Below are 26,290 nucleotides of genomic sequence, written 5' to 3'. Positions count from 1 at the left end.
GCTGTACAGAAATGTGATTCAGATATATATATACTCTTTTCCATTATGGTTTATCACAGGATAATGAATGTAGTTCCTTGTGCTATACTGTAGGACCTTGTTGTTTAACCATTCTGTATATACTAGTTTGCATCTGCTAAACCCAAACTCCCAATCCAGCCCTCCCGTGCCGCTCCACCCCCTTGGCAACCACAGTCTGTTCTCTATGTCTGTGAGTCTGTTTCTGTTTCGTAGATAAGTTCGTTTGTGTTACATTTTAGATTCCACGTATAAGTGATATCATGTGATATTTGTTTTTCTGCCTGACTTACTTCACTTAGTATGATAATCTCTAGGTCCATCCATGTTGCTGCAAATGGCATTATTTCATTCTTTTTTATGGCCGAGTAATATTCCATTGTGTGTGTGTGTGTGTTTGTGTGTGTGTATAAAACATCTTCTTTATCCATTCATCTGTTGATGGATATTTAGGTTGTTTCCATATCTTGGCTATTGTGAATAGTGCTAAAGCAGGTATGTCTTGACCAGTTGGCCTTACTGAGGCCTACAGAATTTATATGAGACCCAGTATTTACCTATTTTATAACTAATAGCTAATACCAAATAAGTATTTTTGTAACCAACTATTTTTGGTTACAAAAATTTCCTCATTTCAAGACAAAATCTAAAACAGTGGATCAAGTTCAAGCCCATTTGAACTCCATGCCTTTCCATCTGCCAACACAGCTCAGGAGTCAGCCACTAGTATTGCATGGGCTCCAAACAGAAAGGTGAGTGACCCATGTCCAGACCATGTACTGCTTATCCATAGTAGGCAGAGTTCCATTTTCCTCGAGTTGAATATTTGATGACAAGAGCTGGAGCCAGAAAGTGACCTAAGATTCTTAGCAAATCACAGGTGTTTTGCTTAGTGTCTGTTGGACCAGGCAGACTTTGGCTTTTGTACCCTGTAAGCATAGAGAAGGCATCCTCCTTTCCCACCTGGCTCAGTAGAACTCAGGTCACTTCTTCTGGGCCACTGGAAAAGTTTGTGGGAACGGGGTCCTGATCCTCTTCAAAAATAAGGAGCTGTACAAGGTGCTGGTGGTGGGGAGCGGGGGTGAAGTGGATCCTCTGCTCCCTGTCTGGCTCTAAGTGACAGGGCTCACACTTGTGATCCTAAAAGGTGATCAGAAAATTTCTCCTTCACACTCAAATGCAGACACACAGTCCATCTGCAGATGTAATGGGAAAGAACCTTTGTATTGTATTATAAGTTAATCACTAAAGGGATGTTGCCTATAAGCTTAAATTATACATAATGGCCCATCTTTGGGAACCCTGCCTCCCAGGTAATGAGCATTAAGCTAAAATACCTTTGTTTAGGTTACCCTGTTGGAGAGAGGAGAGAGTTGTTTGACTTTTACTAGATTTGTGACCTGGTTTGTTTGCTTCTTTGGATGCTAGCATTTATATGTGCCATTTGTGTTTTGTCTTTAATTTCTGTCTTTAAAAATGGGGAATGTTTTAAATATCCCTTAAAGAAAGTCCTCTGAGGTAGGTTTTGGATAAGTGATCTAATTACAGCCATGAACCCATGAGTGAGAAGAAGATGATATTTTACTGTAAAAATGTGTGGCCACTGTACCTGTCTGGATCTCCACAGGGGGTTTAGGCATGGTTATCTTGGGACCCTATGCACCATGCACTGCTACCCTTGCTGTGTTAATTACATCATTTATGGTCTCCTGTGTCGTTGTATATGTAAAACTCCAAGACCAAACTTGAGGGTTTATTTAGGATTTACTCTTTGTCCTCTGAGTTTTTCACTTCATTTTGTTTGGTATTGTTTCTTCATTTACAGTCAAATCAATTTTGTGATATTTAAAATTTTTACTGATGTCAAATGGAGAAAAGGAATGGGGGGAGGGGAAAGGTGTGTCTGTGGGACATTCCTAGGGAGAAGAGAAAAAGATTCCACTTGGTTCCTAAAATCACCAAAACCCTCAGCCCAGAATTCTCCCTGTTTGGTTGATGCCAAGGCAAAAAGTCATCCTTTAAAGGTTAGAGATGATCAATTACTATTTATAGCTATTCTGCGAAGAAGCAGGGAAGAATGATGAAATCCTTTATGAGCAAGCATTTGTGCTATTACATCAAGGAAAATAAGAAAAGGAAGAGAATGAGAGTGAGAATATGTTGCTTCAAATATTAACTCCTCCATTCTTTTTTATTGCTGAGTAATATTCTACTGTGTGTGTGTGTGTGTGTGTGTGTGTGTGTGTGTTTGTATATATATAACACATCTTTATCCATTCACCTGTCAATGGACACTTAGGTTGCTTCCATGTCTTGGCTATTGTAAATAGTGCTGCAGTGAACATTGGGGTGCATGTGTCTTTTCGAATTAGAGTTTTGTCCAGATATATGCTGAGGAGTGGGATTGCAGCACCATTTGCAGCACCATGGATGGATCTAGAGATTATCATACTAAGTGAAGTCAGGGAAAGACAAATATCATATGATATCACTTATATGTGGAATCCAAGAAGAAATGATACAAATGAACTTATATTCAAAACAGAAATAGACCCAAAGACATAGAAAACAAACTTATGGTCACCAAAAAGGAAAGGAGGGGGAGGGATAAATTAGGAGTTTGGGATTAACATATACACACTACTATATACAAAATAGATAAACAACAAGGTCCTACTGTATAGCACAGGGAAGTATACTCAATATTTTCTAATAACCTATAAGAAAAAAGAATCTGAAAAAGAATATATATATGTATATACAGTATAACTGAATCACTTTGCTGTACACCTGAAAGTAACAAAACACTGTAAATCAACTATATTTCGGACTTCCCTGGTGGGGCAGTGGTTAAGAATCCGCCTGCCAATGCAGGGGACCTGGGTTCAAGCCCTGGTTGGGGAAGATCCCGCATGCCACAGAGCAACTAAACCTGTGCACCACAACTACTGAGCCTGCACTCTAGAGCACGCGAGCCACAACTACTGAGCCCAAGTGCCACAGCTACTGAAGCCTGTGCGACTAGACCCCACGCTCTGCAACGAGAAGCCACTGCAATGAGAAGCCCACACACCACAATGAAGAGTTGCCCCTGCTCTCCACAACTAGAGAAAAGCCTGTGCGCAGCAACAAAGACCCAAAGCAGCCAAATAAATAAATAAATACAATTTAAAAAAATCTATTATACTTCAATTTAGAAAGTCTAATTCTGGGGGGAAGATAAAATACCTTAACTCCTCCAGCTGTTATGCCAATATATCCACCCCTTCCACCACTTTCCGTTCCTATCCAACCCCAATTCCTGACACTGGAGCTCAGAACTGCCCCTCCTTATAGGGATCAATTAGAAAATCCTGTGTTAGTTCCTGGGGCACAGGGATTTGGTCTAGTATCGCTATCTAAGACCTGACAGGGCACCCAGTTTGGGCCCCTCCCAGGGCAGGGCAATTTCCCTTACACCTTTATCTCATATGGGGACTAAATGCAAATCATCAGTCAGATGTGTTTCTCAGACTTCTTTAACTGGAAAGATTGCAACCCTCCTTCATAAGGAGGGTCCTCTACAACTGGAGCCCAGTTGGCATCACCCACAGCTGAACTAAAATGGGACCCCGATGAGGGAGGAGTGCCCTTATTTATAACGCTACTTATTAGTGCATCTGGGCAGGGCTTTGGAAAGGGGAACCAAAGCAAAATAGTTCAAACAAAATTCAAGAAATTCAGCAAAAAACAAATCCCTCTGAATTTTTGGAAAAGATTTATCAAGCCTACAGACATTATACTAATGCAGATCCTGAGGCCCCTGAAAATATTAGAATGATAAATTTGATCTATTTTGGGCAAAGTGTCTCAGACATTGGGAGAAAGTTGTGAAGATTAGACGGTGCATTTGGAATGAACCCTTCTTAATGGGTAGATGTTGTTTTTAAAGTGTTCAACAGGGAACAGCAACAGAAGAAGGAAGATGTAAAACAAAATGCCACTTTTTTGGCACTGGATTCCCAAAAGGGGAGTAACTGGAAGAGAGGTAAGCCCCTACTGGGGGAGAAACAATGAGCTTTCACCCTTAAGTTTTTCTTCAGAACAGCTTGACATCAGTGTCCCATGAGAACACTCTTTAAGTCTACAGATGGTTCTCATGAAAACCCCAGGAGACAGAGCTCTCCTCCCCCTCTCCCCCCACCCCAGGTCTATGAAAAGGTAAGACCAGAGTGTGCGCTAACAGCACTCCAGGGATGGCCAATAGACATCCCCTTAAAAAGGGACCCTGGGACACCTAAAGCAATATCCTCTGAGGCAAGAGGGTCACTTCTCCCACAGACTGACTTGTCAAAATACCATCCAGTATATTCAGAAAAGGACAAAGAGAGGGTCAAGGAGTGGGGTTTCACTTGGATTGCACCTTGCCTGGCTGGAAATGTAGTGCACAATTGTTTTGATTCCTGAGGTGATCTTGGACCCTGTGCTGCAGCACATTCATATTAGTACCCATTACAGGAGAGATGCCACCTTACAATGGATTCAAATATATATAATGGGGCCTAACCTATAGAAGACCATACAGCGAGTCACTCAGAATTGCATGATTCGTGCTAAAAACAACCCAAAGACTGCTGTTGGACCTTCCCAGATAGGGGCCCAACACAAAGGAATCTGTGCCACCAACGACTGGACACAAATGCCTTGAGCTACAGGAAATTTCAGATACCTGCTAGTGTTTGTGGACACTTTTTTTCAGGATGGGTGGAAGCAATCTCACCTGGATGGAAAAAGTCTCTGAAGAGGATTGCCTGGGTCTTGGACAAACTGAAAGCTGAACATGAGTGTGGTACCACCATCAATATCTCCCTGTGGGAATTTGAGACCATAAGTACTATGTGACTATTACTGATGCCTCAGGACACAGAGACTTTATCAAAAACATGATTCCAGGCACATCCCAGTCTGACCGTGATGTTCTCATTGTTGCTGCTGATGCTGGTGGATTTGAAGCAGGTATCTCCAAGAATGGGCAGACCCATGAGCATGCCCTTCTGGCTTACACTCTTGGTGTGAAACAACTAAATGTTGCTGTTAAATGGATTCCACTGAGCCACGCTACAGCCAGAAGAGGTATGAGTAAATTGTTAAGGAAGTCAGCACTTACATTAAGAAAATTGGCTACAACCCCAACACAGGAGCATTGGTGCCAATTTCTGGCTGGAATGGTGACAACATGCTGGAGCCAAGTGCTAACATGCTTTGGGTTCAAGGGATGGAAAGTCACCCAAAAGATGGCAATGCCAGTGGAACCATGCTGCTCTGGATTGCATCCTGCCACCAACTCATCCAACTGACTAGTCTTTGAGTCTGCCCCTCCAGGACATCTACAGAATTGTTGGTATTGGTACTGTCCCTGTGGGTTGAGTGGAGACTGTTTTCAAACCTATCGTGGTGGTCACCTTTGCTCCAATGTTACAACTGAAGTAAAGTCTGTTGAAATGTACCATGAAGCTTTTGTGAGGCCCTTTCTGGGGACAGTGTGGGCTTCAATGTCAAGAACATGTCTGTCAAAGATGTTCGTTGTGACCATGTGGCTGGTGACAGAAAAAATGACCCACCGATGGAAGCACCTGGCTTCATGCCTCAAGTGATTATCTTGAACCATCCAGGCCAAATCAGTGCTAGATATGAACATGTGCTGGACTGTCACACAGCTCACATTGCTTGCAAGTTTGCTGAGCTGGAGACTGATCATTATTCTGGGAAAAAGCTGGAAGATGGACCCAAGTTCGTTTTTATTTTATATTTATTGTTATTTTTTAAATTTTTGGCTGCATTGGGGCTTCATTGCTGCTTGCAGGCTTTCTCTAGTTGCAGCGAGTGGGGGGCTACTCTTCATTGCAGTGCACAGGCTTCTCATTGTGGTGGCTTCTCTTGTTGCGAGCATGGGCTCTAGGTGTGCAGGTTTCAGTAGTTGCAGTGTATGGGCTCATGTTGTGGTGCACAGGCTTAGTTGCTCTGTGGCATGTGGAATCTTCCCAGACCAAGGATCGAACCCATGTCCCCTGAACTGGCAGGTGGATCCTTAACCACTGTGCCACCAGGGAAGTCCTGGCAACAAATTTTTGATCTGGTGATGCTGCTTCTGTTGATTACGGTTCCTAGCAAGCCCACATGTGTTGAGAGTTTCATATCCTCCTCTGTGTTGCTTTACTGTTCATGACATGAGACAGACAGTTGCTGTGTCATTAAAGTAGTGGAAAAGAAGGCAGCTGGAGCTGGCAAGGTCACCAAGTCTGTCCAGAAAACTCAAGAAGCTAAATGAATATTATCTCCAATACCTGCCACCCCAGTCTTAAATCAGTGGTGGAAAAATGGTCTCAGAACTCTTTGTAAAAAGACTGATTAATGATAACAATGAACTGTATAAACTTCAGAAGGAAAGGAGACTTGTGCATCACTGGTTTTGTGTGTGGCAGTTTAAAATTACCAGTTTTTAACATCAGTACTTTAAAAATTATTTTATTTTGTATTGGAGTATAGTTGATTTACAATGTTGTGTTAGTTTCAGGTGTACAGCAAAGTGATTCAATTATATTCTTTTTCAGATTCTTTTCCCATATAGGTTATTATAGAATACTGAGTTCCCTGTGCTATACAGTAGGTCCTTGTTGATTATCTATTTTATATATAGTAGTGTGTATATGATAATCCCAAACTCCTAATTATCCCTCCCCCCCCAACCTTTCCCCTTTGGTTTGTTTTTTAAGTCTGTGTTTCTGTTTTGTAAATAAGTTCATTAAAATCAGTACTTTTTAATCAGTTAAAGCCCTCCTTAAGGAAATTATCCCAATTTGGTTTAAGGCATTGGAACTACATTAATCCCAGAGACCACAATCAACAGGAAAAACTGAGAAAATGAATACTAACTTAACTTGGGATGAGGCCTTGCCAGTTGCCCTGCTATGGATTAGTGGCTCCCAGAAGCAGGCTTAAATTAAGCCCCTTTGAAATACTGTATTGTAGTTCATTCTAGGTGTCTGCCCAGGCAGGAGAATCTATAAATGCTCTGAAAGACCTAGCAGTTGCCAGTTATGCTAAAACTTTGGGCATTATATTAAACCCTGTTCATGAGTTTGACTCCAACAGGTCTGCCTATTGAACTGAAGTAAATGGTAATTTCATTATGGCCAGAGAGGGGTCAACCTATTTAATTTTTTCCAAATAAACAGCACAGGAACTTAGTATATGTATTGGGAACTGGAACTGAACCCCAACCCCAAGTTCAATTACAAATTAGACAACCAAGTGCTAAGGAGTTTCATCAGGTTCAAATGGTTGTAGATAAAAAAGAGGATTTTACTGCTAAAGATTCTAAAGAATATTCATTGCCCCTGTTCAGCAGGAAGTAGCCAGAGCAGTCTTGGACCCTTTCCCCACAAGACTGTGGAATGGACATTGGCAGTGGGGAATTGTAATAGGGAAGAACCTTTGTATTCCATTACAAGTTAATCACTAAAGGGATGTTGCCTACAAGCTTAAAGTATATGCAATTCCCATCTCTGGGAACCCTGCCTCCCAGGTAATGAGCATTAAGCTAATATACCTTTGTTTAGCTCACAGGAAACATCTGGACCAGGCCCACCTGTGAATGAACACATCCCCTCCGGAGGCTGGCTGGAACCAGGAAATGTTTGACTTTACTCCCTCTGCTTTTATTATATAAGAAACTTGAATTCTAACTCAGACAAGATGGTTCTTTGGGATATGAGTCCACCATCTTCTTGGTCTGCTGGCTTTCCTTGCCCCAACAGCTTGTGTCTTGATTTACTGGCCTGTCATGGGGTGAGCAGCACAAGCTTGACTTGGTAACACAAACTCTAGAGGAAGATGGTGATGGATCTGGGTCAAGCTCTCTAGTGGAGAGGACTCCCTGCCTTCTTCAAAACGCCATATGTCCTGGCTCTCCTTCTGTCATCTGGCTACTTTCAGATATGATTCCTTTCCTGCACTGTGTAAAGCATCCTTCCTGAGTAATGATTCCCCCCATCAATGGCTTCTGGGCAATTAAACACAGTGTTTCATTCAGAAGAGGTTAGGGACTCCTGATACAAACCTGCAAATACCTTATTCAGAAACAAGAGTTTATGTTCTCCCAGCAATAACTGTTCATTTGTTTTGCAAGGTAACAGCTGCTTCCCATAACTTCAGTAACCTTGACGTATCTGTAAGTTCACTAAAATCTTTTGGTCAAATGCAGCTAATTAAAGGAGTAGAATTGATGCATACAGTATTCAGAATTTCGAAGTTAAATACATATAAATAGTCCCTAATCATAGTATGGGGCAAACCTAACTAATGGGTACCATTATAAGTTTTGGTTATTCTTGAATTTACACATTCATATCAATTTTAGAATCAGTTTCAGCAGTTCTATGGTAAGTCCTGTTGAGATTTTAAAAATATGATTGAGCTGAATTCTTTACAATATTAAGTCTTTTCATTCATAACTTAAAAAATGGAGAGGACTATCTTGGTTATCTTTTATGTCCTTCAATAACATCTTACCTTCTCCAATAAGACCTTAGAATATCTGTCAGGCTTTTTTCCCTCAGTAACCTTTTAAAAAATTGCTGTTGTGGATGGTATCCACTTTCCTCCCATAGAATTTCCCAATTAAATATTGCTATTATATGTTTGTATATTGATGCTGTATTCAGTCACCAGAACCATCAAAGTCACAAGTCTTAAATGAAAAGAGATGAAGTATAAATGAAAACTTTAAAAGAGATGTGGCTACAGTTGGATTTAAAATTAAGAATGAGAAATGCAATGTGGGCAGGAAAATACTGTTAGGTTTTCATGTGATTTCCTGATAACGAATGGACTTGTTATTAAAAGGTCTAACACTGTGGTTATTAAGTCTCTTGGGTGGCCATGTGAATCAAGTCTCAGAAGATACCTGGACTTTAAAAAGTTAGACTCTGTGGATCCTCAGGAATCTGGTCCAGAGGAAATCCAGTAGTTAAATGAGTCCTGCTTATACTTAACATTTTTAAGCTTAATTTTCTGTTATAAGTAGCCATTAGTAAACATTTTCATTCCATACAATGAAGAGAAACCCAGGAGCTATTAACATTTTGAGTAATAAGTGATTAATAAGTTTGTTGAGGGACTTCCCTGGTGGCACAGTGGTTAAGAATCTGCCTGCCAATGCAGGAGACATGGGTTTGAGCCCTGGTCTGGGAAGATCCCACATGCCACGGAGCAACTAAGCCCGTGTATAGCAATTACTGAGCCTGCACTCTAGAGCCCGCATGCCAAACTACTGAAGCCTGCACGCCTAGAGCCCGTTCTCCATAAGAGAAGCCACAGCAATGAGAAGCCTGCTCACCACAACAAAGAGTAGCCCCCACTTGCTGCAACCAGAGAAAGCCCACGTGCCACAATGGAGACTCAACTAAGACAAAAAAAAAAAAAAAGTTTGTTGAATGTACATCCAGGCCATTTCAAATCCCTTTTGGAAGGCATCAAGGAAAAATAATTACAGGACTTCCCCAGTGGTCCAGTGGTTAAGACTCTGAGCTTCCACTGCAGGGGGCAGACTGGATCCCTGGTCAGGGAGCTAAGATCCCGCATGCTGCAGGGCATGGCTGAAAAAAAAGGAAAAATAATTACACCTGTCTTACAGTTGAGTGATCTAACTAAAAAATAACTATACCTCCCAACAGAAGTGTAAATAAGACCCATAATTTATGATCTTATTGCGTCAGGCCTTTAACTATGACATAAACATTTCTATAATCTAGATAAAAATCTCAATTCCTTTTTCTTTTTCGGACTCAGGAAATAGTTTCTTTTACCTAAATAGGTAACACCATAGTCCCCATATGATTTGACATTGTTCCACAACCACCCTTTCACAAAGACAAATCTTTAGTAAAAGAAGCTAGATTTATAAACATTTAAGATAACTTGAGAAATACATAGTAAAAAAAGAACAAAGCCCACAAATTACAAAGATTTTACTAATATGCAAACTGCCGGTCCATCTAAATTCGGCATATTCAATCTACTTAACTGATTTGCTTAATGTGGTAATTTTTTAAATGAAATTCAGTTGGAGGATGAATGATAAATTTATGCCCTTGACAAAGATAACCAGTGTGGTATGTTGTTACCAAGAAAAGAAAACGTAATTCCTGGTTATATTATTGTTCTGGTTCATCAGAATTCACAGGACATATGGGAGTCTGTCATGTCCAATGAGGTCAGGCAAACGTAATAGAAGGCGCCCCAGGATGACACAGGTCTTCATCGAACAAATCTTCTGGTAGGTCCTCTTCATCTCCGTCAGGGAAATATGTTGGGAATGGTAGATTTTTACAGAAATCTTTATATGCAGGCAATTTAGAATCTTTGATCTGGGGGGAGGAAGCAAAGATCTTATTAATAAGTGATACCAATTAAGTTATTTAAAGATAGTCTGGTTTACTTATTCATAATCAAAGAACAGCTCTTCCTACATTTCCTTTTTCTTTGTTTTTTGTTCTTTCATTTTCTAATGTGAATAACACAGCTGTTATACACTGAGTTCCTTTTACTTTATACATGTATTTTTATTCCAATAAACTTAACTAATTCAATGACAGAAATATAACCTTCCTCAAGTTAATCAGCTATCTCATGGGAATAAAATTACTCTGATTATATTTTATCCATAAACAGAACTGCCCAACAGAATAAATCATATTCTACAATTACTATATATCAATTATACCCAAAATGATTTTTCAAATATAAAGAACTGATATAAACTATATACCTAAAAGGTATTACTGTCTACTTCTCAATTATTAATTTTATTATCTACTCACATCATATATTTTATTTATTCTATATTCTACCATAAATTTTTTGAGCTTGGGTTAAAAAATATAAAATTTACCTAGTACTTTTGTTAGTCTTAATTCTAAGAGCACATAACCCAAAATATCAAGTTTTGTTAAGGAAATTAGCTAATATTTAACAAGTAGTGTTCTCTTTGAGAAGCTAAGGACAGAATAGTATTTAGCAGAAACAATAATAAACCCAGAAGTCTTGAAAACAGCTGTATTAGCTCCTTATATTCTAAAAATATTCTAATTACATTTGTACATTCATTAACTGAGGAATAGTACAGATATTGATATGATCTAAAATGTTGGGTTACATTTTTGGAAAACACTGGGTTCTTTAAAGCTTCTGACTCATTCTACAGCCTTCATTCAGAGAGAAGTAAAAAAAACAATTACACATAATTACACAAAAAGATTAAAATAAGGCATACTCATTTTGGCAATAAGAAATGAATAATATGGTTGAAGTAAGTACACAGCTGCTAGAAATAGCTAAGCACAGAAAAACACCTATATTAATTTTTCTCATTAAAATTGTTCCAAGAAATGATCAGTAAGTTGCCCAGAAGAAAATACATTTGTTTAACCTTTTTTTTCCAATCCACTAATCTTGAGTTGAACTTTAACTTGGGAAAAAAACGTCAAATTCTTACCAATTCAATTGTCTCAGAATTTGTAACTGAAAATAAAACCCAAGCAGATAAACAACAAAACGAACAACAAAACTTTCTGTGCAAATTTGATAACTGTGAAAATTTAGTTATAAATTGCCTAAATGGTGAATTCTCAGGTACTTTCAAATTTTTATAGATCTATTATACCCAAGAAACAGCAAGGTAATTCAGTTACACATATAAACATATTCTTTTTCATATTCTTTCCCATTATAGGTTATCACAAGATATTGAGTATAGTTCCCTTTGCTATACAGTAGGTCCTTGTTGGTTATCTGTTTTATATATAGTACGTTGTATCTGCTAATCCCAAACTCCTAATTTATCCCTCTGTCACCCCTTTCCCCTTTGGTAACCATAAGTTTGTTTTCTATGTTTGTGAGTCTATTTCTGTTTTGTAAATAAGTTCATTTGTATCATTTTTTAGATTCCACATATAAGCGATATCGTATAATATTTGTCTTTTATCTGGCTTTCTTCACTTAATATATCTCTAGGTCCATCCATGTTGCTGCAAATGGCATTATTTCCTTTTTTTTATGGTTGAGTAGTATTTCATTGTATACATGTACCATGGCTTCTTTATTCATTCCTCTGTCGATGGACATTTAGGTTGTTTCCATCTCTTGGCTACTGTAAATAGGGCTGCGATGAACATTGGGGTGCATTTATCTTTTTAAATTATCGTTTCCTCTAGATATATACCCAGGAGTGGGATTGCTGGACCATATGGTAACTCTGCTTTTAGTTTAAAAAAGTCTCCATACTGTTTTCCATAGTAGCTGCACCAATTCACATTCCCACCAACAGTGTAGGAGGGTTCCCTTTTCTCCACACCTACTCCAGCATTTAGTATTGGTAGACATTTTGATGATGGCTATTCTGACTGGTGTGAGGTGATACCTCATTATAGTTTTTTTTTGATTTGCATTTCCCTACTAATTAGCGATGTTGGGCATTATTTTTCATATGCCTTTTGGCCACCTGTATGTCTTCGGAGAAACATCTACTTAGACATTCAGTGTCTTTTGCCCATTTTTTGATTGGGTTGGGTTTTTTTTGATATTGAGCTGTATGAGCTGTTTGTACTTTTGGAAATTAATCTCTTGTTGGTAGCATCATTTTGCAAATATTTTCTCCCATCCTGCAGGTTGTCTTTCCATTTTATGGTTTCCTTTTCTGTGCAAACGCATTTAAGTTTAATTAGATCCCATTTGTTTATTTTTGTTTTTATTTCCATTACTCTAGGAGATGGATCAAAAAAGATATTGCTGCAATTTATGTCAAAGAGTGTTCTGCTTGTTTTTTCCTCTAGGAGTTTTATAGTATCTGGTCTTATATTTAGGTCTTTAATCCAGTTTGAATTTATTTTTGTATTTGGTGCTAGAGAATGTTCTAATCTTGTACACAGAGTTGTCCAGTTTTACCAGCACTACTTATTGAAAAGACTGCCTTTTCCCTATTGTATATTCTTGCCTCCTTTGATGTAGACTGACCATATGTGCATGGCTTTATTTTTGGGATTTCTATCTAGTTCCATTGATCTATATGTTTGTTTTTGTGCCAGTACCATACTGTTTTGCTTACTGTAGCTCTGTAGTCAAGAAGCCTGATTCCTCCAGCTCCATTCTTCCTTCTTACGATTGCTTTGGCTGTTTGGGGTCTTTTGTGTTTCCATACAAATTTTAAAATTTCTTGTTCTACTTCTGTGAAAAATGCCATTGGAAATTTGATAGGAAATGCATTGAATCTATAGATTGCCTTGGATAGTATGGTCATTTTAACAATATTGATTCTTCCAATCCAAGAACATCATATATCTTTCCATCTGTTTGTGTCTTCTTTAATTTCCTTCATCAGTGTCTCATAATGTTCAGAGTACAGGTTTTTTGCCTCCTTAGGTAGGTTTGTTCCTAAGTATTTTATTGTCTTTGATGTGATTGTAAATGGGATTGTTTCCTTAATTTTTCTTTCTGATTTTTGTTGTTACTGTATAGAAGTGCAACAGACTTCTATGTATTAATTTGTACCCTGCAACTTTACAGAATTCATTGATGAGCTCTAGTAGTTTTCTGATAGCATCTTCAGAATTTTCTATGTATAGTATCACGTCATCTGCAAAAGTGACAATTTAATTACTTCTTTTCCAATCTGGATTCCTTTTATTTCTTTATCTTCTCTGATTGCTGTGGCTAGGAGTTACAAAACTATGTTGAATAAAAGTGGCAAAAGTGGGCATTTGTCTTGTGCCTGATCTTAGAGGAAATGCTTTCAACTTTTTGCTGTTGATTATGATGTTAGCTGTGGGCTCATCACATATGGCCTTTATTATACTGAGGTAGGTTCCCTCTATGCCCACTTTCTGGAGTTTTTTTTCTCTTTATCATAAATGGATGTTGAATTTTATCAAAAGTTTTTTCTGCATCTATTGAGATGACCATATAATTTTATTCTTCAACTTGTTAATGTGGTGTATCACACTAATTGATTTGCAGATACTGAAAATTCATTATACCCCTGCGATAAATCCCACTTGATCATGGTGTATGATCCTTTTAATGTATTGTTGGATTCGGTTGGCTAGATTTTCTTTTTTATTTGGTTTGATTTTGTTGAGGATTTTTGCATCTAAGATCATCAGTGATATTGGCCTGTACTTTTCTTTTTTTGTGGTATCTTTGGTTTTGGTATCAAGGTGATGGTGGCCTCATAGAATGAGTTCAGAAGTGTTCCTTCCTCTGCAATTTTTTTGAAATCATTTCAGAAGGGTAGGTGTTAACTCTTCTCTAAATGTTTGGTAGAATTTGCCTGAAGCCATCTGGTCCTGGACTTTTGTTTGTTGGTAGTTTTAAAATTACTGATTCAATTTCAGTACTGGTAACTCGTCTGTTCCTATTTTCTATTTCTTCCCGGTTCAGTCTTGAGAGATCGCACCTTTTTAAGAATTTGTCCATTTCTTCAAGGTTGTCCATTTTATGGCTGTATAGTTGCTTGTAGCAGCCTCTTATGATCCTTTGTATTTCTGTGGTATTGGCTGTAACTTCTGCTTTTCCGTTTTTGATTTTACTGATTTGGGCCCTCTCCTTTTTTTCCATAATGAGTCTGGCTAAAGGTTTACCAATTTTGTTTATCTTTTCAAGGAATCAGCTTTTATTTCATTGATCTTTTCTATTGATTTTTTTAAAGTGTCTATTTCATTTATTTCTGCTCTATCTTCATTTCTTTCTTTTTTTCTGCTAACTTTAGGTTTCGACTGTTCTTTCTCTAGTTGCTTTAGGTGTAAGGTTATGTTGTTTATTTGATATTTTTCTTGTTTCCTGAGGTAACATTGTGCTGCTATAGACTTCCCTCTTAGAACTGCTTTTGCTATGTCCAATAGGTTTTGGACCATTGTGTTTTTGTTTTCATGATTTTCTAAGTATTTTTTGATTTCCTCTTTGATTATTTCAGTGATCCATTGGTTGTTTAGTAGCATATTGTTTAGCTTCCACGTGTTTGTGTTTTTTGCAGTTTTTTTCTTGTGGCTGTTTTCTTTTCTTTCTTTCTTTTTCTTGGGCTGCATCGGGTGGCTTGTTAGGATATTAGTTCCCTGACAAGGGATTAAACATGCACCCTTGGCAGTGAAAGCATGGAGTCCTAACCACTGGACCACCAGGGAATTCCCTGGTTGTCTTCTAAACTCATAGAGTTGTGGTCTGAAAAGATGCCTGATACAATTTCAATTTTCTTAAATTTACTACAGCTTACTTTGTGGCCCAACATATGATCAATCCTGGAGAATGTTCCATGTGCATTTGAAATGTGTATTCTGCTTTCAGATGGAAGGTTCTATACATATCAATTGAGCCCATCTGGTCTAATGTGTCATTTAAGGCTTGTGTTTTCCTTAGTGATTTTCTGTCTGGACAATCTGTCCATTGATTTAAATGGGGTGTTAAAGCCCCCCATTATTATTACTGTCAATTTCTACTTTTATGTCTATTAACATCTGCCTTATATGTTGAGGTGTTCCTATGTTGGGTGCATATATATTTACAATTGTTATATCTCTTCTTGGATTGATCCCTTGATCATTATGTGGTGTCCTTCTCTCTTGTAACCATCTTTATTTTAAAGTCTTTTTTGTCTGATATGAGTATTCCTACTTCAGCTTTCTTTTGGTTTGCATTTGCAATGGAATACCTTTTTCCATCCCCTTACTTTGTATGTCTCTAGATCTGAAGTGGGTCTCCTGTAGACAGCACATATACGGGTCTAGTTTTTGTATCCATTTAGTCAGTCTATGCCTTCTGATTGGAGTATTTGATCCACTTACATTTAAGGTAATTATCAATATATATGTTCTTATTGCCATTCTGTTATTGGATTTTTTAGGTCTTTTGTCCCTTTCTTCTTAGTTCTCTGCTCTTGTGATCTGATGACTATCTTTGTGTTATGTTTGGATTCCTTTTTCTTTATTGTATGTATATGTATTATAGATTTTTGGTTTGTGCTTACTATGAGGTTTTAGTATAGCAGTGTGTGTGTGTATATACATAAATATAAATATATATGATTGTTTTAAGTTGCTGATCTCATTTGAACTGCATTTTAAATACCCCACATTTGTACTCTCCTCCCTTCACAATTACTGTTTTTGATCTATTTCTTTTTTTCCTTCAATTAATTAATTATTTTGGGGGGCTGCATTGGGTCTTTGTTGCTGTGCACAGGCTTTCTCTAGTTGCAGCGAGTGAGGGCTACTCTTCATTGCAGTGCGTGGGCTTCTCATTGTGGTGGCTTCTCTTGCTGTGGAGCACGGGTTCTAGGCATGTAGGCTTCAGTAGTTGTGGCATGTGGGCTCTAGAGCGCAGGCTCAGTAGTTGTGGTGCACAGACTTAGTTGCTCCATGGCATGTGGGATCTTCCTGGACCAGGGCTTGAACCTGTGTCCCTTGTACTGACAGGCAGATTCTTAACGACTGCACCACCAGGGAGGTCCCTGATATCATATTTCACATCTAATTGTTTTGTGTATCCCTTAACTGCGTATTGTGGATACAGATGATTTTACTACTTTTGTTTTGTAACCTCCCTACTAGTTTGTGTATGGACAATTTACCTTTGTCATATGTTTGCCTTTACCAGTGAGCTTTTCCATTTCATAAGTTTCTTGTTTCTAGTTGCGGCCTTTTCTTTTCCCCTTAGAAAAGTTCCTTTAGCATTTGTTGTAAAACTGGTTTGGTGGTGTTGAATTCTTTTATCTTTTGCTTGTCTGTTTTGATTTCTCCATCAAATGTGAATGAGGACCTTGCTGGGTATTCTTTTTTTTTTTTTTGCGGTACGCGGGCCTCTCACTGCTGTGGCCTCTCCCCTCGCGGAGCACAGGCTCCGGACGCACAGCCTCAGCGGCCATGGCTCACGGGCCCAGCTGCTCCGCGGCACGTGGGATCCTCCCGGACCGGGGCACGAACCCGGGTCCCCTGCATCGGCAGGCGGACTCTCAACCACTGAGCCACCAGGGAAGCCCATGGGTATTCTTGATTGTAGATTTTTTCATCACTTTAAATACATCATGCCATTCCCTTCTGGCCTACAGAGTTTCTGCTCAAAAATCAGCTGACCATCTTATGGGAGTTCCCTTGTACATTATTTATAGCTTTTCCCTTGTTGCTTTTCATATTTTCTCTAAGTACTGTCAATTTGATTACTATGTGTCTTGGTGCGTTTCTCTTTGGGTTAATCCTCTATGGGACTCTGTGCTTCCTGGACTCGGGTGATTGTTTCCTTTCCCAGGTTAGGGAAGTTTTCAGCTATTATCTCTTCAAGTATTTTCTCAGGCCATTTCTCTCTCCTTTTCCTAGAATCCCTATAATGGGAATGTTTGTGTGCTTGATGTTGTCCCAAAGTTCTCTTAAACTGTCCTAATTTCTTCTCATTCTTTTTTATTCTGTTACACGGCAGTGATTTCTAGTACTATGTCTTCCAGTTCACTGCTCTATTCTGTCTCATTTATTCTGCTACTGGTTCTTTCTAGTGTATTTCTCATTTCAGTTATTATATTAATCTGTTTGGTTGCTCTTTATATTTTGACTCTTTGTTAAAAACTTCTAACTTCTTGCTCTGTGCATCCATTCTTTCCCCCAATTCCTGGATCATCTTTACGATCATTACTCTGAACTCCTTCTCGAGTACACTGCCTACTTCCACTTCACTTAGCTGTTCTTCAGGGATTTTTATCTTGTTCCTTCATCTGAAACATATTCCTCTGCTGCCTCAGTCTGTCTAAATTTCTACTTGTATTTTTATGTGTGTGGTAGGTTAATTACATTTCTCAACCTTGGAGAAGTGGGATGTCCTGTATGTCCCAGCAGTACACTTCCCTCTCATCCCTGAAGGATCAGGGACCAGTCTGTTTGCAGACCCAGTTCCACAGGCTGTGTGATCATAGTTTTCTTGCTTCTGGTGTCTGCCCCTGGCTGGATGGGGCTGCTCTAGAGGCTTGTGCAGGCTTCCTGGCAGGAGGGGCTGGTGCCAGCCCACTGGTTGGTGGAGCTGGTTCCTTGCCCTCTGGTGGGCAGGGCCATGTCAAAGGGTGTGTCCAAAGACGGCTGTGGGCTCAGGAAGTCTTTAGGCAGCCTGTCTGCTGACAGATGCAGCTGTGTCCCTGCCCACTTGGTTGTTTGCTTGAGGTGTTCCAGCACTGGAGCCTACAGGCTGTTGGGTAGGGCCAGGTTTTGGTGCTAATGACCCAAGCAAGATGTCAGCCTCCAGCAAGAGTTCATGAAGATGAATACTCCCTAATATATCTGCCACTGGTTTTTATGTCCTCAGGGTGAGCCACAGCTGCCCCCTACCTTCCAGGAGACCCTCCAAGACCAGCAGGTAGGTCTGGCACAGGGTCCTATGAAATTACTGCTTTTGCCCGGGTTCCAGGTGCATGAGATTCTGCATGTGCCCTTTAAGAGTGAGGTCTCTGCTTCCCCCAGTCCTGTGGAGCTCCTGCTATCAAGCCCCACTGGCCTTCAAAGCCAAATGCTCTGGGAGCTCCTCTTCCTGATGCCAGGGCCCCGGCTGGGGAGCCTGACGTCAGGCTCAGAACTCTCACTCCTGTGGGAGAAGTTCTGTGATGTAATCATTCTCCAGTTTTTGTGTCGCCAGGTAGTAAAGGATTTGATTACATCACGAGTGCACCCCTTCTATCATCTCATTGTGGTTTCTTCTTTATATCATGTAGAATATCTTTTTTGGTAGGTTCCAGCTTTTTCTTTAATTGATGATTGTTCAGCAGTTAGTTGTGATTTTGGTGGGCTCATAAGAGAAGGTGGGCTCAAGGTCCCTCTACTCCACCATCTTGTCCCGAATTTGCTGGTACATGTTTTTGTGCACAGAATCTTATCCCTGGCTTTATTATTTCCCCGCTTTCAGGACTCCCTCTCATTCTTTATATATTTATGTATATTGGCAAACCAGTTCAAACACTTTTTAGGAAAGCTGGAGGTAGGATACACACACAAAAAACAGGCAAATCTGAAAATAAGCTTAAATTATAAATTAGGATATAGGGACGAGCACACACAAATATTACAGTACACTATGCTATAAATAAAAGTTCTTTAGGCTCTCTTAATACATTTAGTGAATCCAAAGAAGAACAAAAAGCTTACATTAATTAAACAGGTTGGTTATCCCTAAGACTATCTTACTAACTTTAGAATGAATAACAGGCAGCCCTGTACTCTGTACTCTGATGGAACCAAAAGCTCCTGTGCAGTGAGTGGATGCCAATGAGGCTGCCTGTCCAGCAGGACGAGCCTCAACCTCCAATGGCAAGGGGCTTATTCACCTGCTATGGGATCACTGGGAAGAATGGACAAAGTGGGGTGACTGTTTTCAGATTTACCAAACTTTTGACATTTAAAACATAAGCCAACAAAAAACTCCCCCAAACCCACACCTTAATGTTTGGGACAGACATTTAAGGTTATAAAAGACAGTTAAAAGGCACTGTATGTCAAAGATTTTTTTTCAAGATGAGTTCTTTTATCAAAATCTGTTTGTTGGAAATATATCCACCTAGTGTGTTAACAGTTCAAAGTGTCTAGACATTTCTCTGATGGTATAGTTTCTCAAAATGTATTTGGACTCCTCTTTTGGAATTGCCTTCAGTGCACCTTCTGAAGATCTTCAGTGATAGCAGGCCACCATCCATTAAATGGATTGAGTTTTTGGAGGCAATCTTTATTGAAGTGGGTGGAAAAATCTGAGTAATAAGTGTTGTTGATTATAAACTGTTTATAACAACCAGATCAGAACCCTGCACATATGGTTTTTCAAGGCAGTTCACCTGTTCATCCCTGCTGGAGTCAAGGAAGATGCTGAGGTGAACCTGAGGAGTCACGGCAACAGTGAGGCTCAGCTGGAAGCCAGCCTAGAACTGTATACAGTAAATGGGGAGAAAAGGAGGATTTGACAATGTTTAAAACTTCATCTGCTATCCAGTATAATTTATTATGAAAAATGATCATTTTCCTTTTTTCTTTTTTATTAGGTTGTTATATTTATAACAATGTAATAAATCTGGAGGTAGGAATACACTGAATTATGAGGCCAAAATGTTAGGAAAAGCACAATGACAACCTGCTGGCTTCCAGTACCTGTCACTATGTACATGACTTGGGTCACTGGGGGCCTGAAAACTTACTTAAACCTAAAAAACTGCAAACTTAAAAAAAAGAAGACCAAAAAATCTTGCAAGAATTAATCAAATGCATTTTTTCTTTAAAAAAAAAACAATGAGAATACCCTAGTCAAAAAAGTGAAGAGTTCCAGAAAGGGAATTTTAATTACTGTAAGACTGAAACAAATATTGTACCTATGCTAGTAACGGAACCTACTTTAAGAAATGAAAAGAATACACAGAAGCCGGAGGAAGATGGCGGAAGAGTAAGACGCGGAGATCACCTTCCTCCCCACAGATACATCAGAAATTCATCTACACGTGGAACAACTCCTACAGAACACCTACTGAACGCTGACAGAAGACCTCAGACCCCCCAAAAGGCAAGAAACTCCCCACATACCTGGGTAGGTCAAAAGAAAAAAAGAATAAACAGAGACAATAGGATATGGACGGGACCTGCACCAGTGGGAGGGAGCCGTGAAGGAGGGAAGGTTTCTACACACTACAAGCCCCTTCGCGGGCGGAGACTGCAGGTGGCGGAGGGGGAAAGCTTCGGAGTAGCGGAGGAGAGCACAGCAACAGGGGTGCGGAGGGCAAAGCGGAGAGATTTTGGCACAGAGGATTGGTGCCCTCAGGCACACACCAGCCCGAGAGGCTTGTCTGCTCGCCGCCGGGGCGGGCGGGGCTGGGAGCTGAGGCTCCGGTATCGGCTTTCAGTCGGAGCGCAGGGAGAGGTCTGGGGCTGGCGGCAGGAAGAGAGCCTGAAGGGGTTAGTGCTAGCCCGGAGGGAGTCCGGGGAAAGGGTCTGGAGCTACCGGAGAGGCAAGAGACTTTTTTCCCTTTTGTTGCCTGGTGCGCGAGGAGAGGGCATTCCCCTCCCTCCCCTCTGCCTGAGTGAGCCAGAGCCCCCGAATCAGCGGCTCCTTTAAACCCGTCCTGTCTGAGCGAAGAACGGACGCCCTCCGGCGACCTACGCGCAGAGGCGGGGCCAGGTCCAAGGCTGAGACCCGGGAGCTGTGAGAGCAGAGACAGGGAAATCTCTCTGTGCAGCCTCCGAGGCAGCGGATTAAAGCTCCACGGTCCATTTGATGTGCCCTGCGTCTGTGGAGTGCATGAATGGACAGCGAATCATCCCAAATTGAGGAAGTGGACCTTGAGGACAAGATTTAAGACTTCCCCCCCCTTTTTTTCCCTCTTTTTACAACGAATTATCTCAAATTAAGGAGGTGGACTTAGCAAGATTTCAGACTTTTCGCCCTTTTCCTCTTTTTACAACGAATTATCCCAAATCGAGGAGGTGGACTTGGAGAGCAAGATTTTTGATTTTTTCCCCTGCTCTCTTTTTGTGAATGTGTATGTGTAATCTTCTGTGTAAGATTCTCTCTGTATAGCTTTGCTTCCACCATATGTCCCAGGGTTCTTTCGGTCCGTGTTTTTTTTCAATAATTACTTTTTAATCTTAATAACGCTACTATATTTCATACTTTATTCTATTTTACTTTACCTGCTCTTTCTTTTTTTCCTCCCTTCCCTTCCTCCCTCCCTCCCTCCGCTCCTCCTTTCCTTCTTTCTTTTTCTTTCCTCCATCCCTCCCTCCCTCCCACCCTTCTTCTTTCCACTTCCTTTTTCTTTCCTTCCTCCCTCCCTCCCTCCCTCCCTCCTGTCTTTCTTTCTTTCTTTCCTTCCTCCCTCCCTCCCTCTCTTCTTCCATTCACTCTTCCTTTTGCTTTCATTCCTCCCTCCCTCCCTCCTTTCTTTCCTTTCTTTCCATCCTTCCTCCCTCCCTCCTTTCTTTCTTTCTTCCTTCCTTCCTTCCTTACTTCCCTTCTTCCTTTCTTTCAATCTCTCTTTCTTTCTTCTACTAATTATTTCTTTCTACTTTTTCTCACTGTTATTCTGAGCCGGGTGGATGAAAGGCTCTTGGTGCTGCAGCCAGGAGTTAGTGCTGTGCCTCTGAAGTGGGAGAGCCAACTTCAGGACACGGGTCCACAAGAGACCTCCCAGCTCCACATAATATCAAGCAGCGAAAATCTCCCAGGGATCTCCATCTCAACACCAGCACCCAGCTTCAGTCAACGACCAGCAAGCTACAGTGCTGGTCACCCTATGCCAAGCAACTAGCAAGGCAGGAACACAACCCCACCCATTAGCAGAGAGGATACCTAAAAACATAATAAGGCCACAGGCACCCCAAAACACACCACCAGACGTGGACCTGTCCACCAGAAAGACAAGATCGAGCTTCAACCACCAGAACACAGGCATTAGTCCCCCCCACCAGGAAGCCTACACAACCTACTGAAACAACCTTAGCCACGGGGGACAGACACCAAAAACAACGGGAACTACGAATCTGCAGCCTGCAAAAAGGAGACCCCAAACACAGTAACATAAGCAAAATGAGAAAGCAGAAAAACACACAGCAGGTGAAGGAGCAAGATAAAAACCTACCAGACCTAACAAATGAAGAGGTAATAGGCAGTCTACCTGAAAAAGAATTCAGAATAATGATAGTAAAGCTGATCCAAGATTCTATTTCCCAGATCCAAAATCTTGGAAATAGAATAGACAATATGCAAGAAACAGTTAACAAGGACCTAGAAGAACTAAAGATGAATCAAGCATCGATTAAAAACACAATAAATGAAATGAAAAATACTCTAGATGGGATCAATAGCAGAATAACTGAGGCAGAAGAACGGATAAGTGAGGTGGAAGATAAAATAGTGGAAATAACTGATGCAGAGAAAAATAAAGAAAAAAGAATGAAAAGAACAGAGGACAGTCTCAGAGACCTCTGGGACAACATTAAACGCACCAACATTCGAATTATAGGGGTTCCAGAAGAAGAAGAGAAAAAGAAAGGGACTGAGAAAATATTTGAAGAGATTATAGTTGAAAACTTCCCTAATATGGGAAAGGAAATAGTTAATCAAGTCCAGGAGGCACAGAGAGTCCCATACAGAATAAATCCAAGAAGAAATACGCCAAGACACATATTAATCAAACTGTCAAAAATTAAACACAAAGAAATCATATTAAAAGCAGCAAGGGAAAAACAACAAATAACACACAAGGGAATCCCCATCAGGTTAACAGCTGATCTCTCAGCAGAAACTCTACAAGCCAGAAGGGAGTGGCAGGACATAATTAAAGTGATGAAGGAGAGAAACCTGCAACCAAGATTACTCTACCCAGCAAGGATCTCATTCAGATTTGATGGAGAAATTAAAACCTTTACAGACAAGCAAAAGCTGAGAGAGTTCAGCACCACCAAACCAGCTTTACAACAAATGCTAAAGGAACTTCTCTAGGCAAGAAACACAACAGAAGGACTATACCTACAATAACAAACCCAAAGCCATTAAGGAAATGGGAATAGGAACATACATATCAATAATTACCTTAAATGTAAATGGACTAAATGCTCCCACCAAAAGACACAGAGTGGCTGAATGGATACAAAAACAAGACCCATATATATGCTGTCTACAAGAGACCCACTTCAGACCTAGAGACACATACAGATTGAAAGTAAGGGGATGGAAAAAGATATTCCATGCAAATGGAAATCAAAAGAAAGCTGGAGTAGCAATTCTTATATCAGACAAAATAGACTTTAAAATAAAGACTATTAGAAGAGACAAAGAAGGACACTACATAACGATAAAGGGATCGATCCAAGAAGAAGATATAACAATTGTAAATATTTATGCACCCAACATAGGAGCACCTCAATACATAAGGCAAATACTAACAGCCATAAAAGGGGAAATCGACAGTAACACAATCATAGTAGGGGACTTTAACACCCCACTTTCACCAATGGACAGATCATCCAAAATGAAAATAAATAAGGAAACACAAGCTTTAAATGATACATTAAACAAGATGGACTTAATTGATATTTATAGGACATTCCACCCAAAAACAACAGAATACACATTTTTCTCAAGTGCTCATGGAACATTCTCCAGGATAGATCATATCTTGGGTCACAAATCAAGCCTTGGTAAATTTAAGAAAATTGAAATTGTATCAAGTATCTTTTCCGACCACAATGCTATGAGACTAGACATCAATTACAGGAAAAGATCTGTAAAAAATACAAACACATGGAGGCTAAACAATACACTACTCAATAATGAAGTGATCACTGAAGAAATCAAAGAGGAAATTAAGAAATACTTACAAACAAATGACAATGGAGACACGACGACCCAAAACCCATGGGACGCAGCAAAAGCAGTTCTAAGGGGGAAGTTTATAGCAATACAATCCCACTTTAAGAAACAGGAAACATTTCGAGTAAACAACCTGACCCTGCACCTAAAGCAATTAGAGAAAGAAGAACAAAAAAGCCCCAAAGTTAGCAGAAGGAAAGAAATCATAAAGATCAGATCAGAAATAAATGAAAAAGAAATGAAGGAAACGATAGCAAAGATCAACCAAACTAAAAGCTGGTTCTTTGAGAAGATAAACAAAATTGACAAACCATTAGCCAGACTCATCAAGAAAAGAAGGGAGAAGACTCAAATCAGTAGAATTAGAAATGAAAAAGGAGAAGTAACAACTGACACTGCAGAAATACAAAAGATCATGAGAGATTACTATAAGCAACTCTATGCCAATAAAATGGACAACCTGGAAGAAATGGACAAATTCTTAGAAATGCACAACCTACCAAGACTGACTCAGGAAGAAATAGAAAATATGAATAGACCAATCACAAGCACTGAAATTGAAACTGTGATTAAAAATCTTCCATCAAACAAAAGCCCAGGACCAGATGGCTTCACAGGCGAATTCTATCAAACATTTAGAGAAGAGCTAACACCCATCCTTCTCAAACTCTTCCAAACAATATCAGAGGAAGGAACACTCCCAAACTCATTCTACGAGGCCACCATCACCTTGATACCAAAACCAGGCAAGGATGTCACAAAGAAAGAAAACTACAGGCCAATATCACTGATGAACATAGATGCAAAAATCCTCAACAAAATACTAGCAAACAGAATCCAACAGCACATTAAAAGGATCATACACCATGATCAAGTGGGGTTTATTCCAGGAATGCAAGGATTCTTCAATATACGCAAATCAATCAATGTGATACACCATATTAACAAGTTGAAGGAGAAAAACCATATGATCATCTCAATAGATGCAGAGAAAGCTTTCGACAAAATTCAACACCCATTTATGATAAAAACCCTGCAGAAAGTAGGCATAGAGGGAACTTTCCTCAACATAATAAAGGCCATATATGACAAACCCACAGCCAACATTGTCCTCAATGGTGAAAAACTGAAACCATTTCCACTAAGATCAGGAACAAGACAAGGCTGCCCACTCTCACCACTCTTATTCAACATAGTTTTGGAAGTTTTAGCCACAGCAATCAGAGAAGAAAAGGAAATAAAAGGAATCCAAATTGGAAAAGAAGAAGTAAAGCTGTCACTGTTTGCAGATGACATGATACTATACATAGAGAATCCTAAAGATGCTACCGAAAAACTACTAGAGCTAATCAATGAATTTGGTAAAGTAGCAGGATACAAAATTAATGCACAGAAATCTCTGGCATTCCTGTACACTAATGATGAAAAATCTGAAAATGAAATCAAGAAAACACTCCCATTTACCATTGCAACAAAAAGAATAAAATATCTAGGAATAAACCTACCTAAGGAGACAAAAGACCTGTATGCAGAAAATTATAAGACACTGATGAAAGAAATTAAAGATGATACAAATAGATGGAGAGATATACCATGCTCCTGGATTGGAAGAATCAATATTGTGAAAATGACTCTACTACCCAAAGCAATCTACAGATTCAATGCAATCCCTATCAAACTACCACTGGCATTTTTCACAGAAGTAGAACAAAAAATTTCAAAATTTGTTTGGAAAAACAAAAGACCCCGAATAGCCAAAGCAATCTTGAGAACGAAAAACGGAGCTGGAGGAATCAGGCTCCCTGACTTCAGACTATACTACAAAGCTACAGTAATTAAGACAGTGTGGTACTGGCATAAAAACAGAAAGATA

The 26,290-nt window shown here is 39.7% G+C and overlaps 1 protein-coding gene and 1 pseudogene across 2 annotated transcripts in view; one reads left to right on the top strand and one right to left on the bottom strand.

Moving 5' to 3' along the window:
* Window positions 1-6,325, top strand: part of LOC307053769 (elongation factor 1-alpha 1-like) — a 78,839-nt pseudogene extending 72,514 nt beyond the window's left edge. The window contains exons 4-5 of the transcript in view: window positions 4,757-5,795; window positions 6,105-6,325. The product of the transcript in view is annotated as an elongation factor 1-alpha 1-like (transcript). The remainder of the gene's footprint in view (window positions 1-4,756; window positions 5,796-6,104) is intronic.
* Window positions 6,326-9,941: 3,616 nt separating this feature from the next.
* Window positions 9,942-26,290, bottom strand: part of MRPL3 (mitochondrial ribosomal protein L3) — a gene marked incomplete at its 5' end in the record, with an annotated part of 48,912 nt that continues 32,563 nt past the window's right edge. The window contains one exon of the mRNA XM_079705251.1: window positions 9,942-10,424. Coding sequence (XP_079561377.1) covers window positions 10,272-10,424 — 153 coding nt within the window. The 3' untranslated portion in view covers window positions 9,942-10,271. The remainder of the gene's footprint in view (window positions 10,425-26,290) is intronic.

This window comes from Hyperoodon ampullatus, assembly GCF_949752795.1.
Source record: "Hyperoodon ampullatus genome assembly, chromosome: 5".
Lineage (NCBI taxonomy): Eukaryota > Metazoa > Chordata > Mammalia > Artiodactyla > Ziphiidae > Hyperoodon > Hyperoodon ampullatus.
This window is presented reverse-complemented; position numbering and strand designations above follow the sequence as displayed.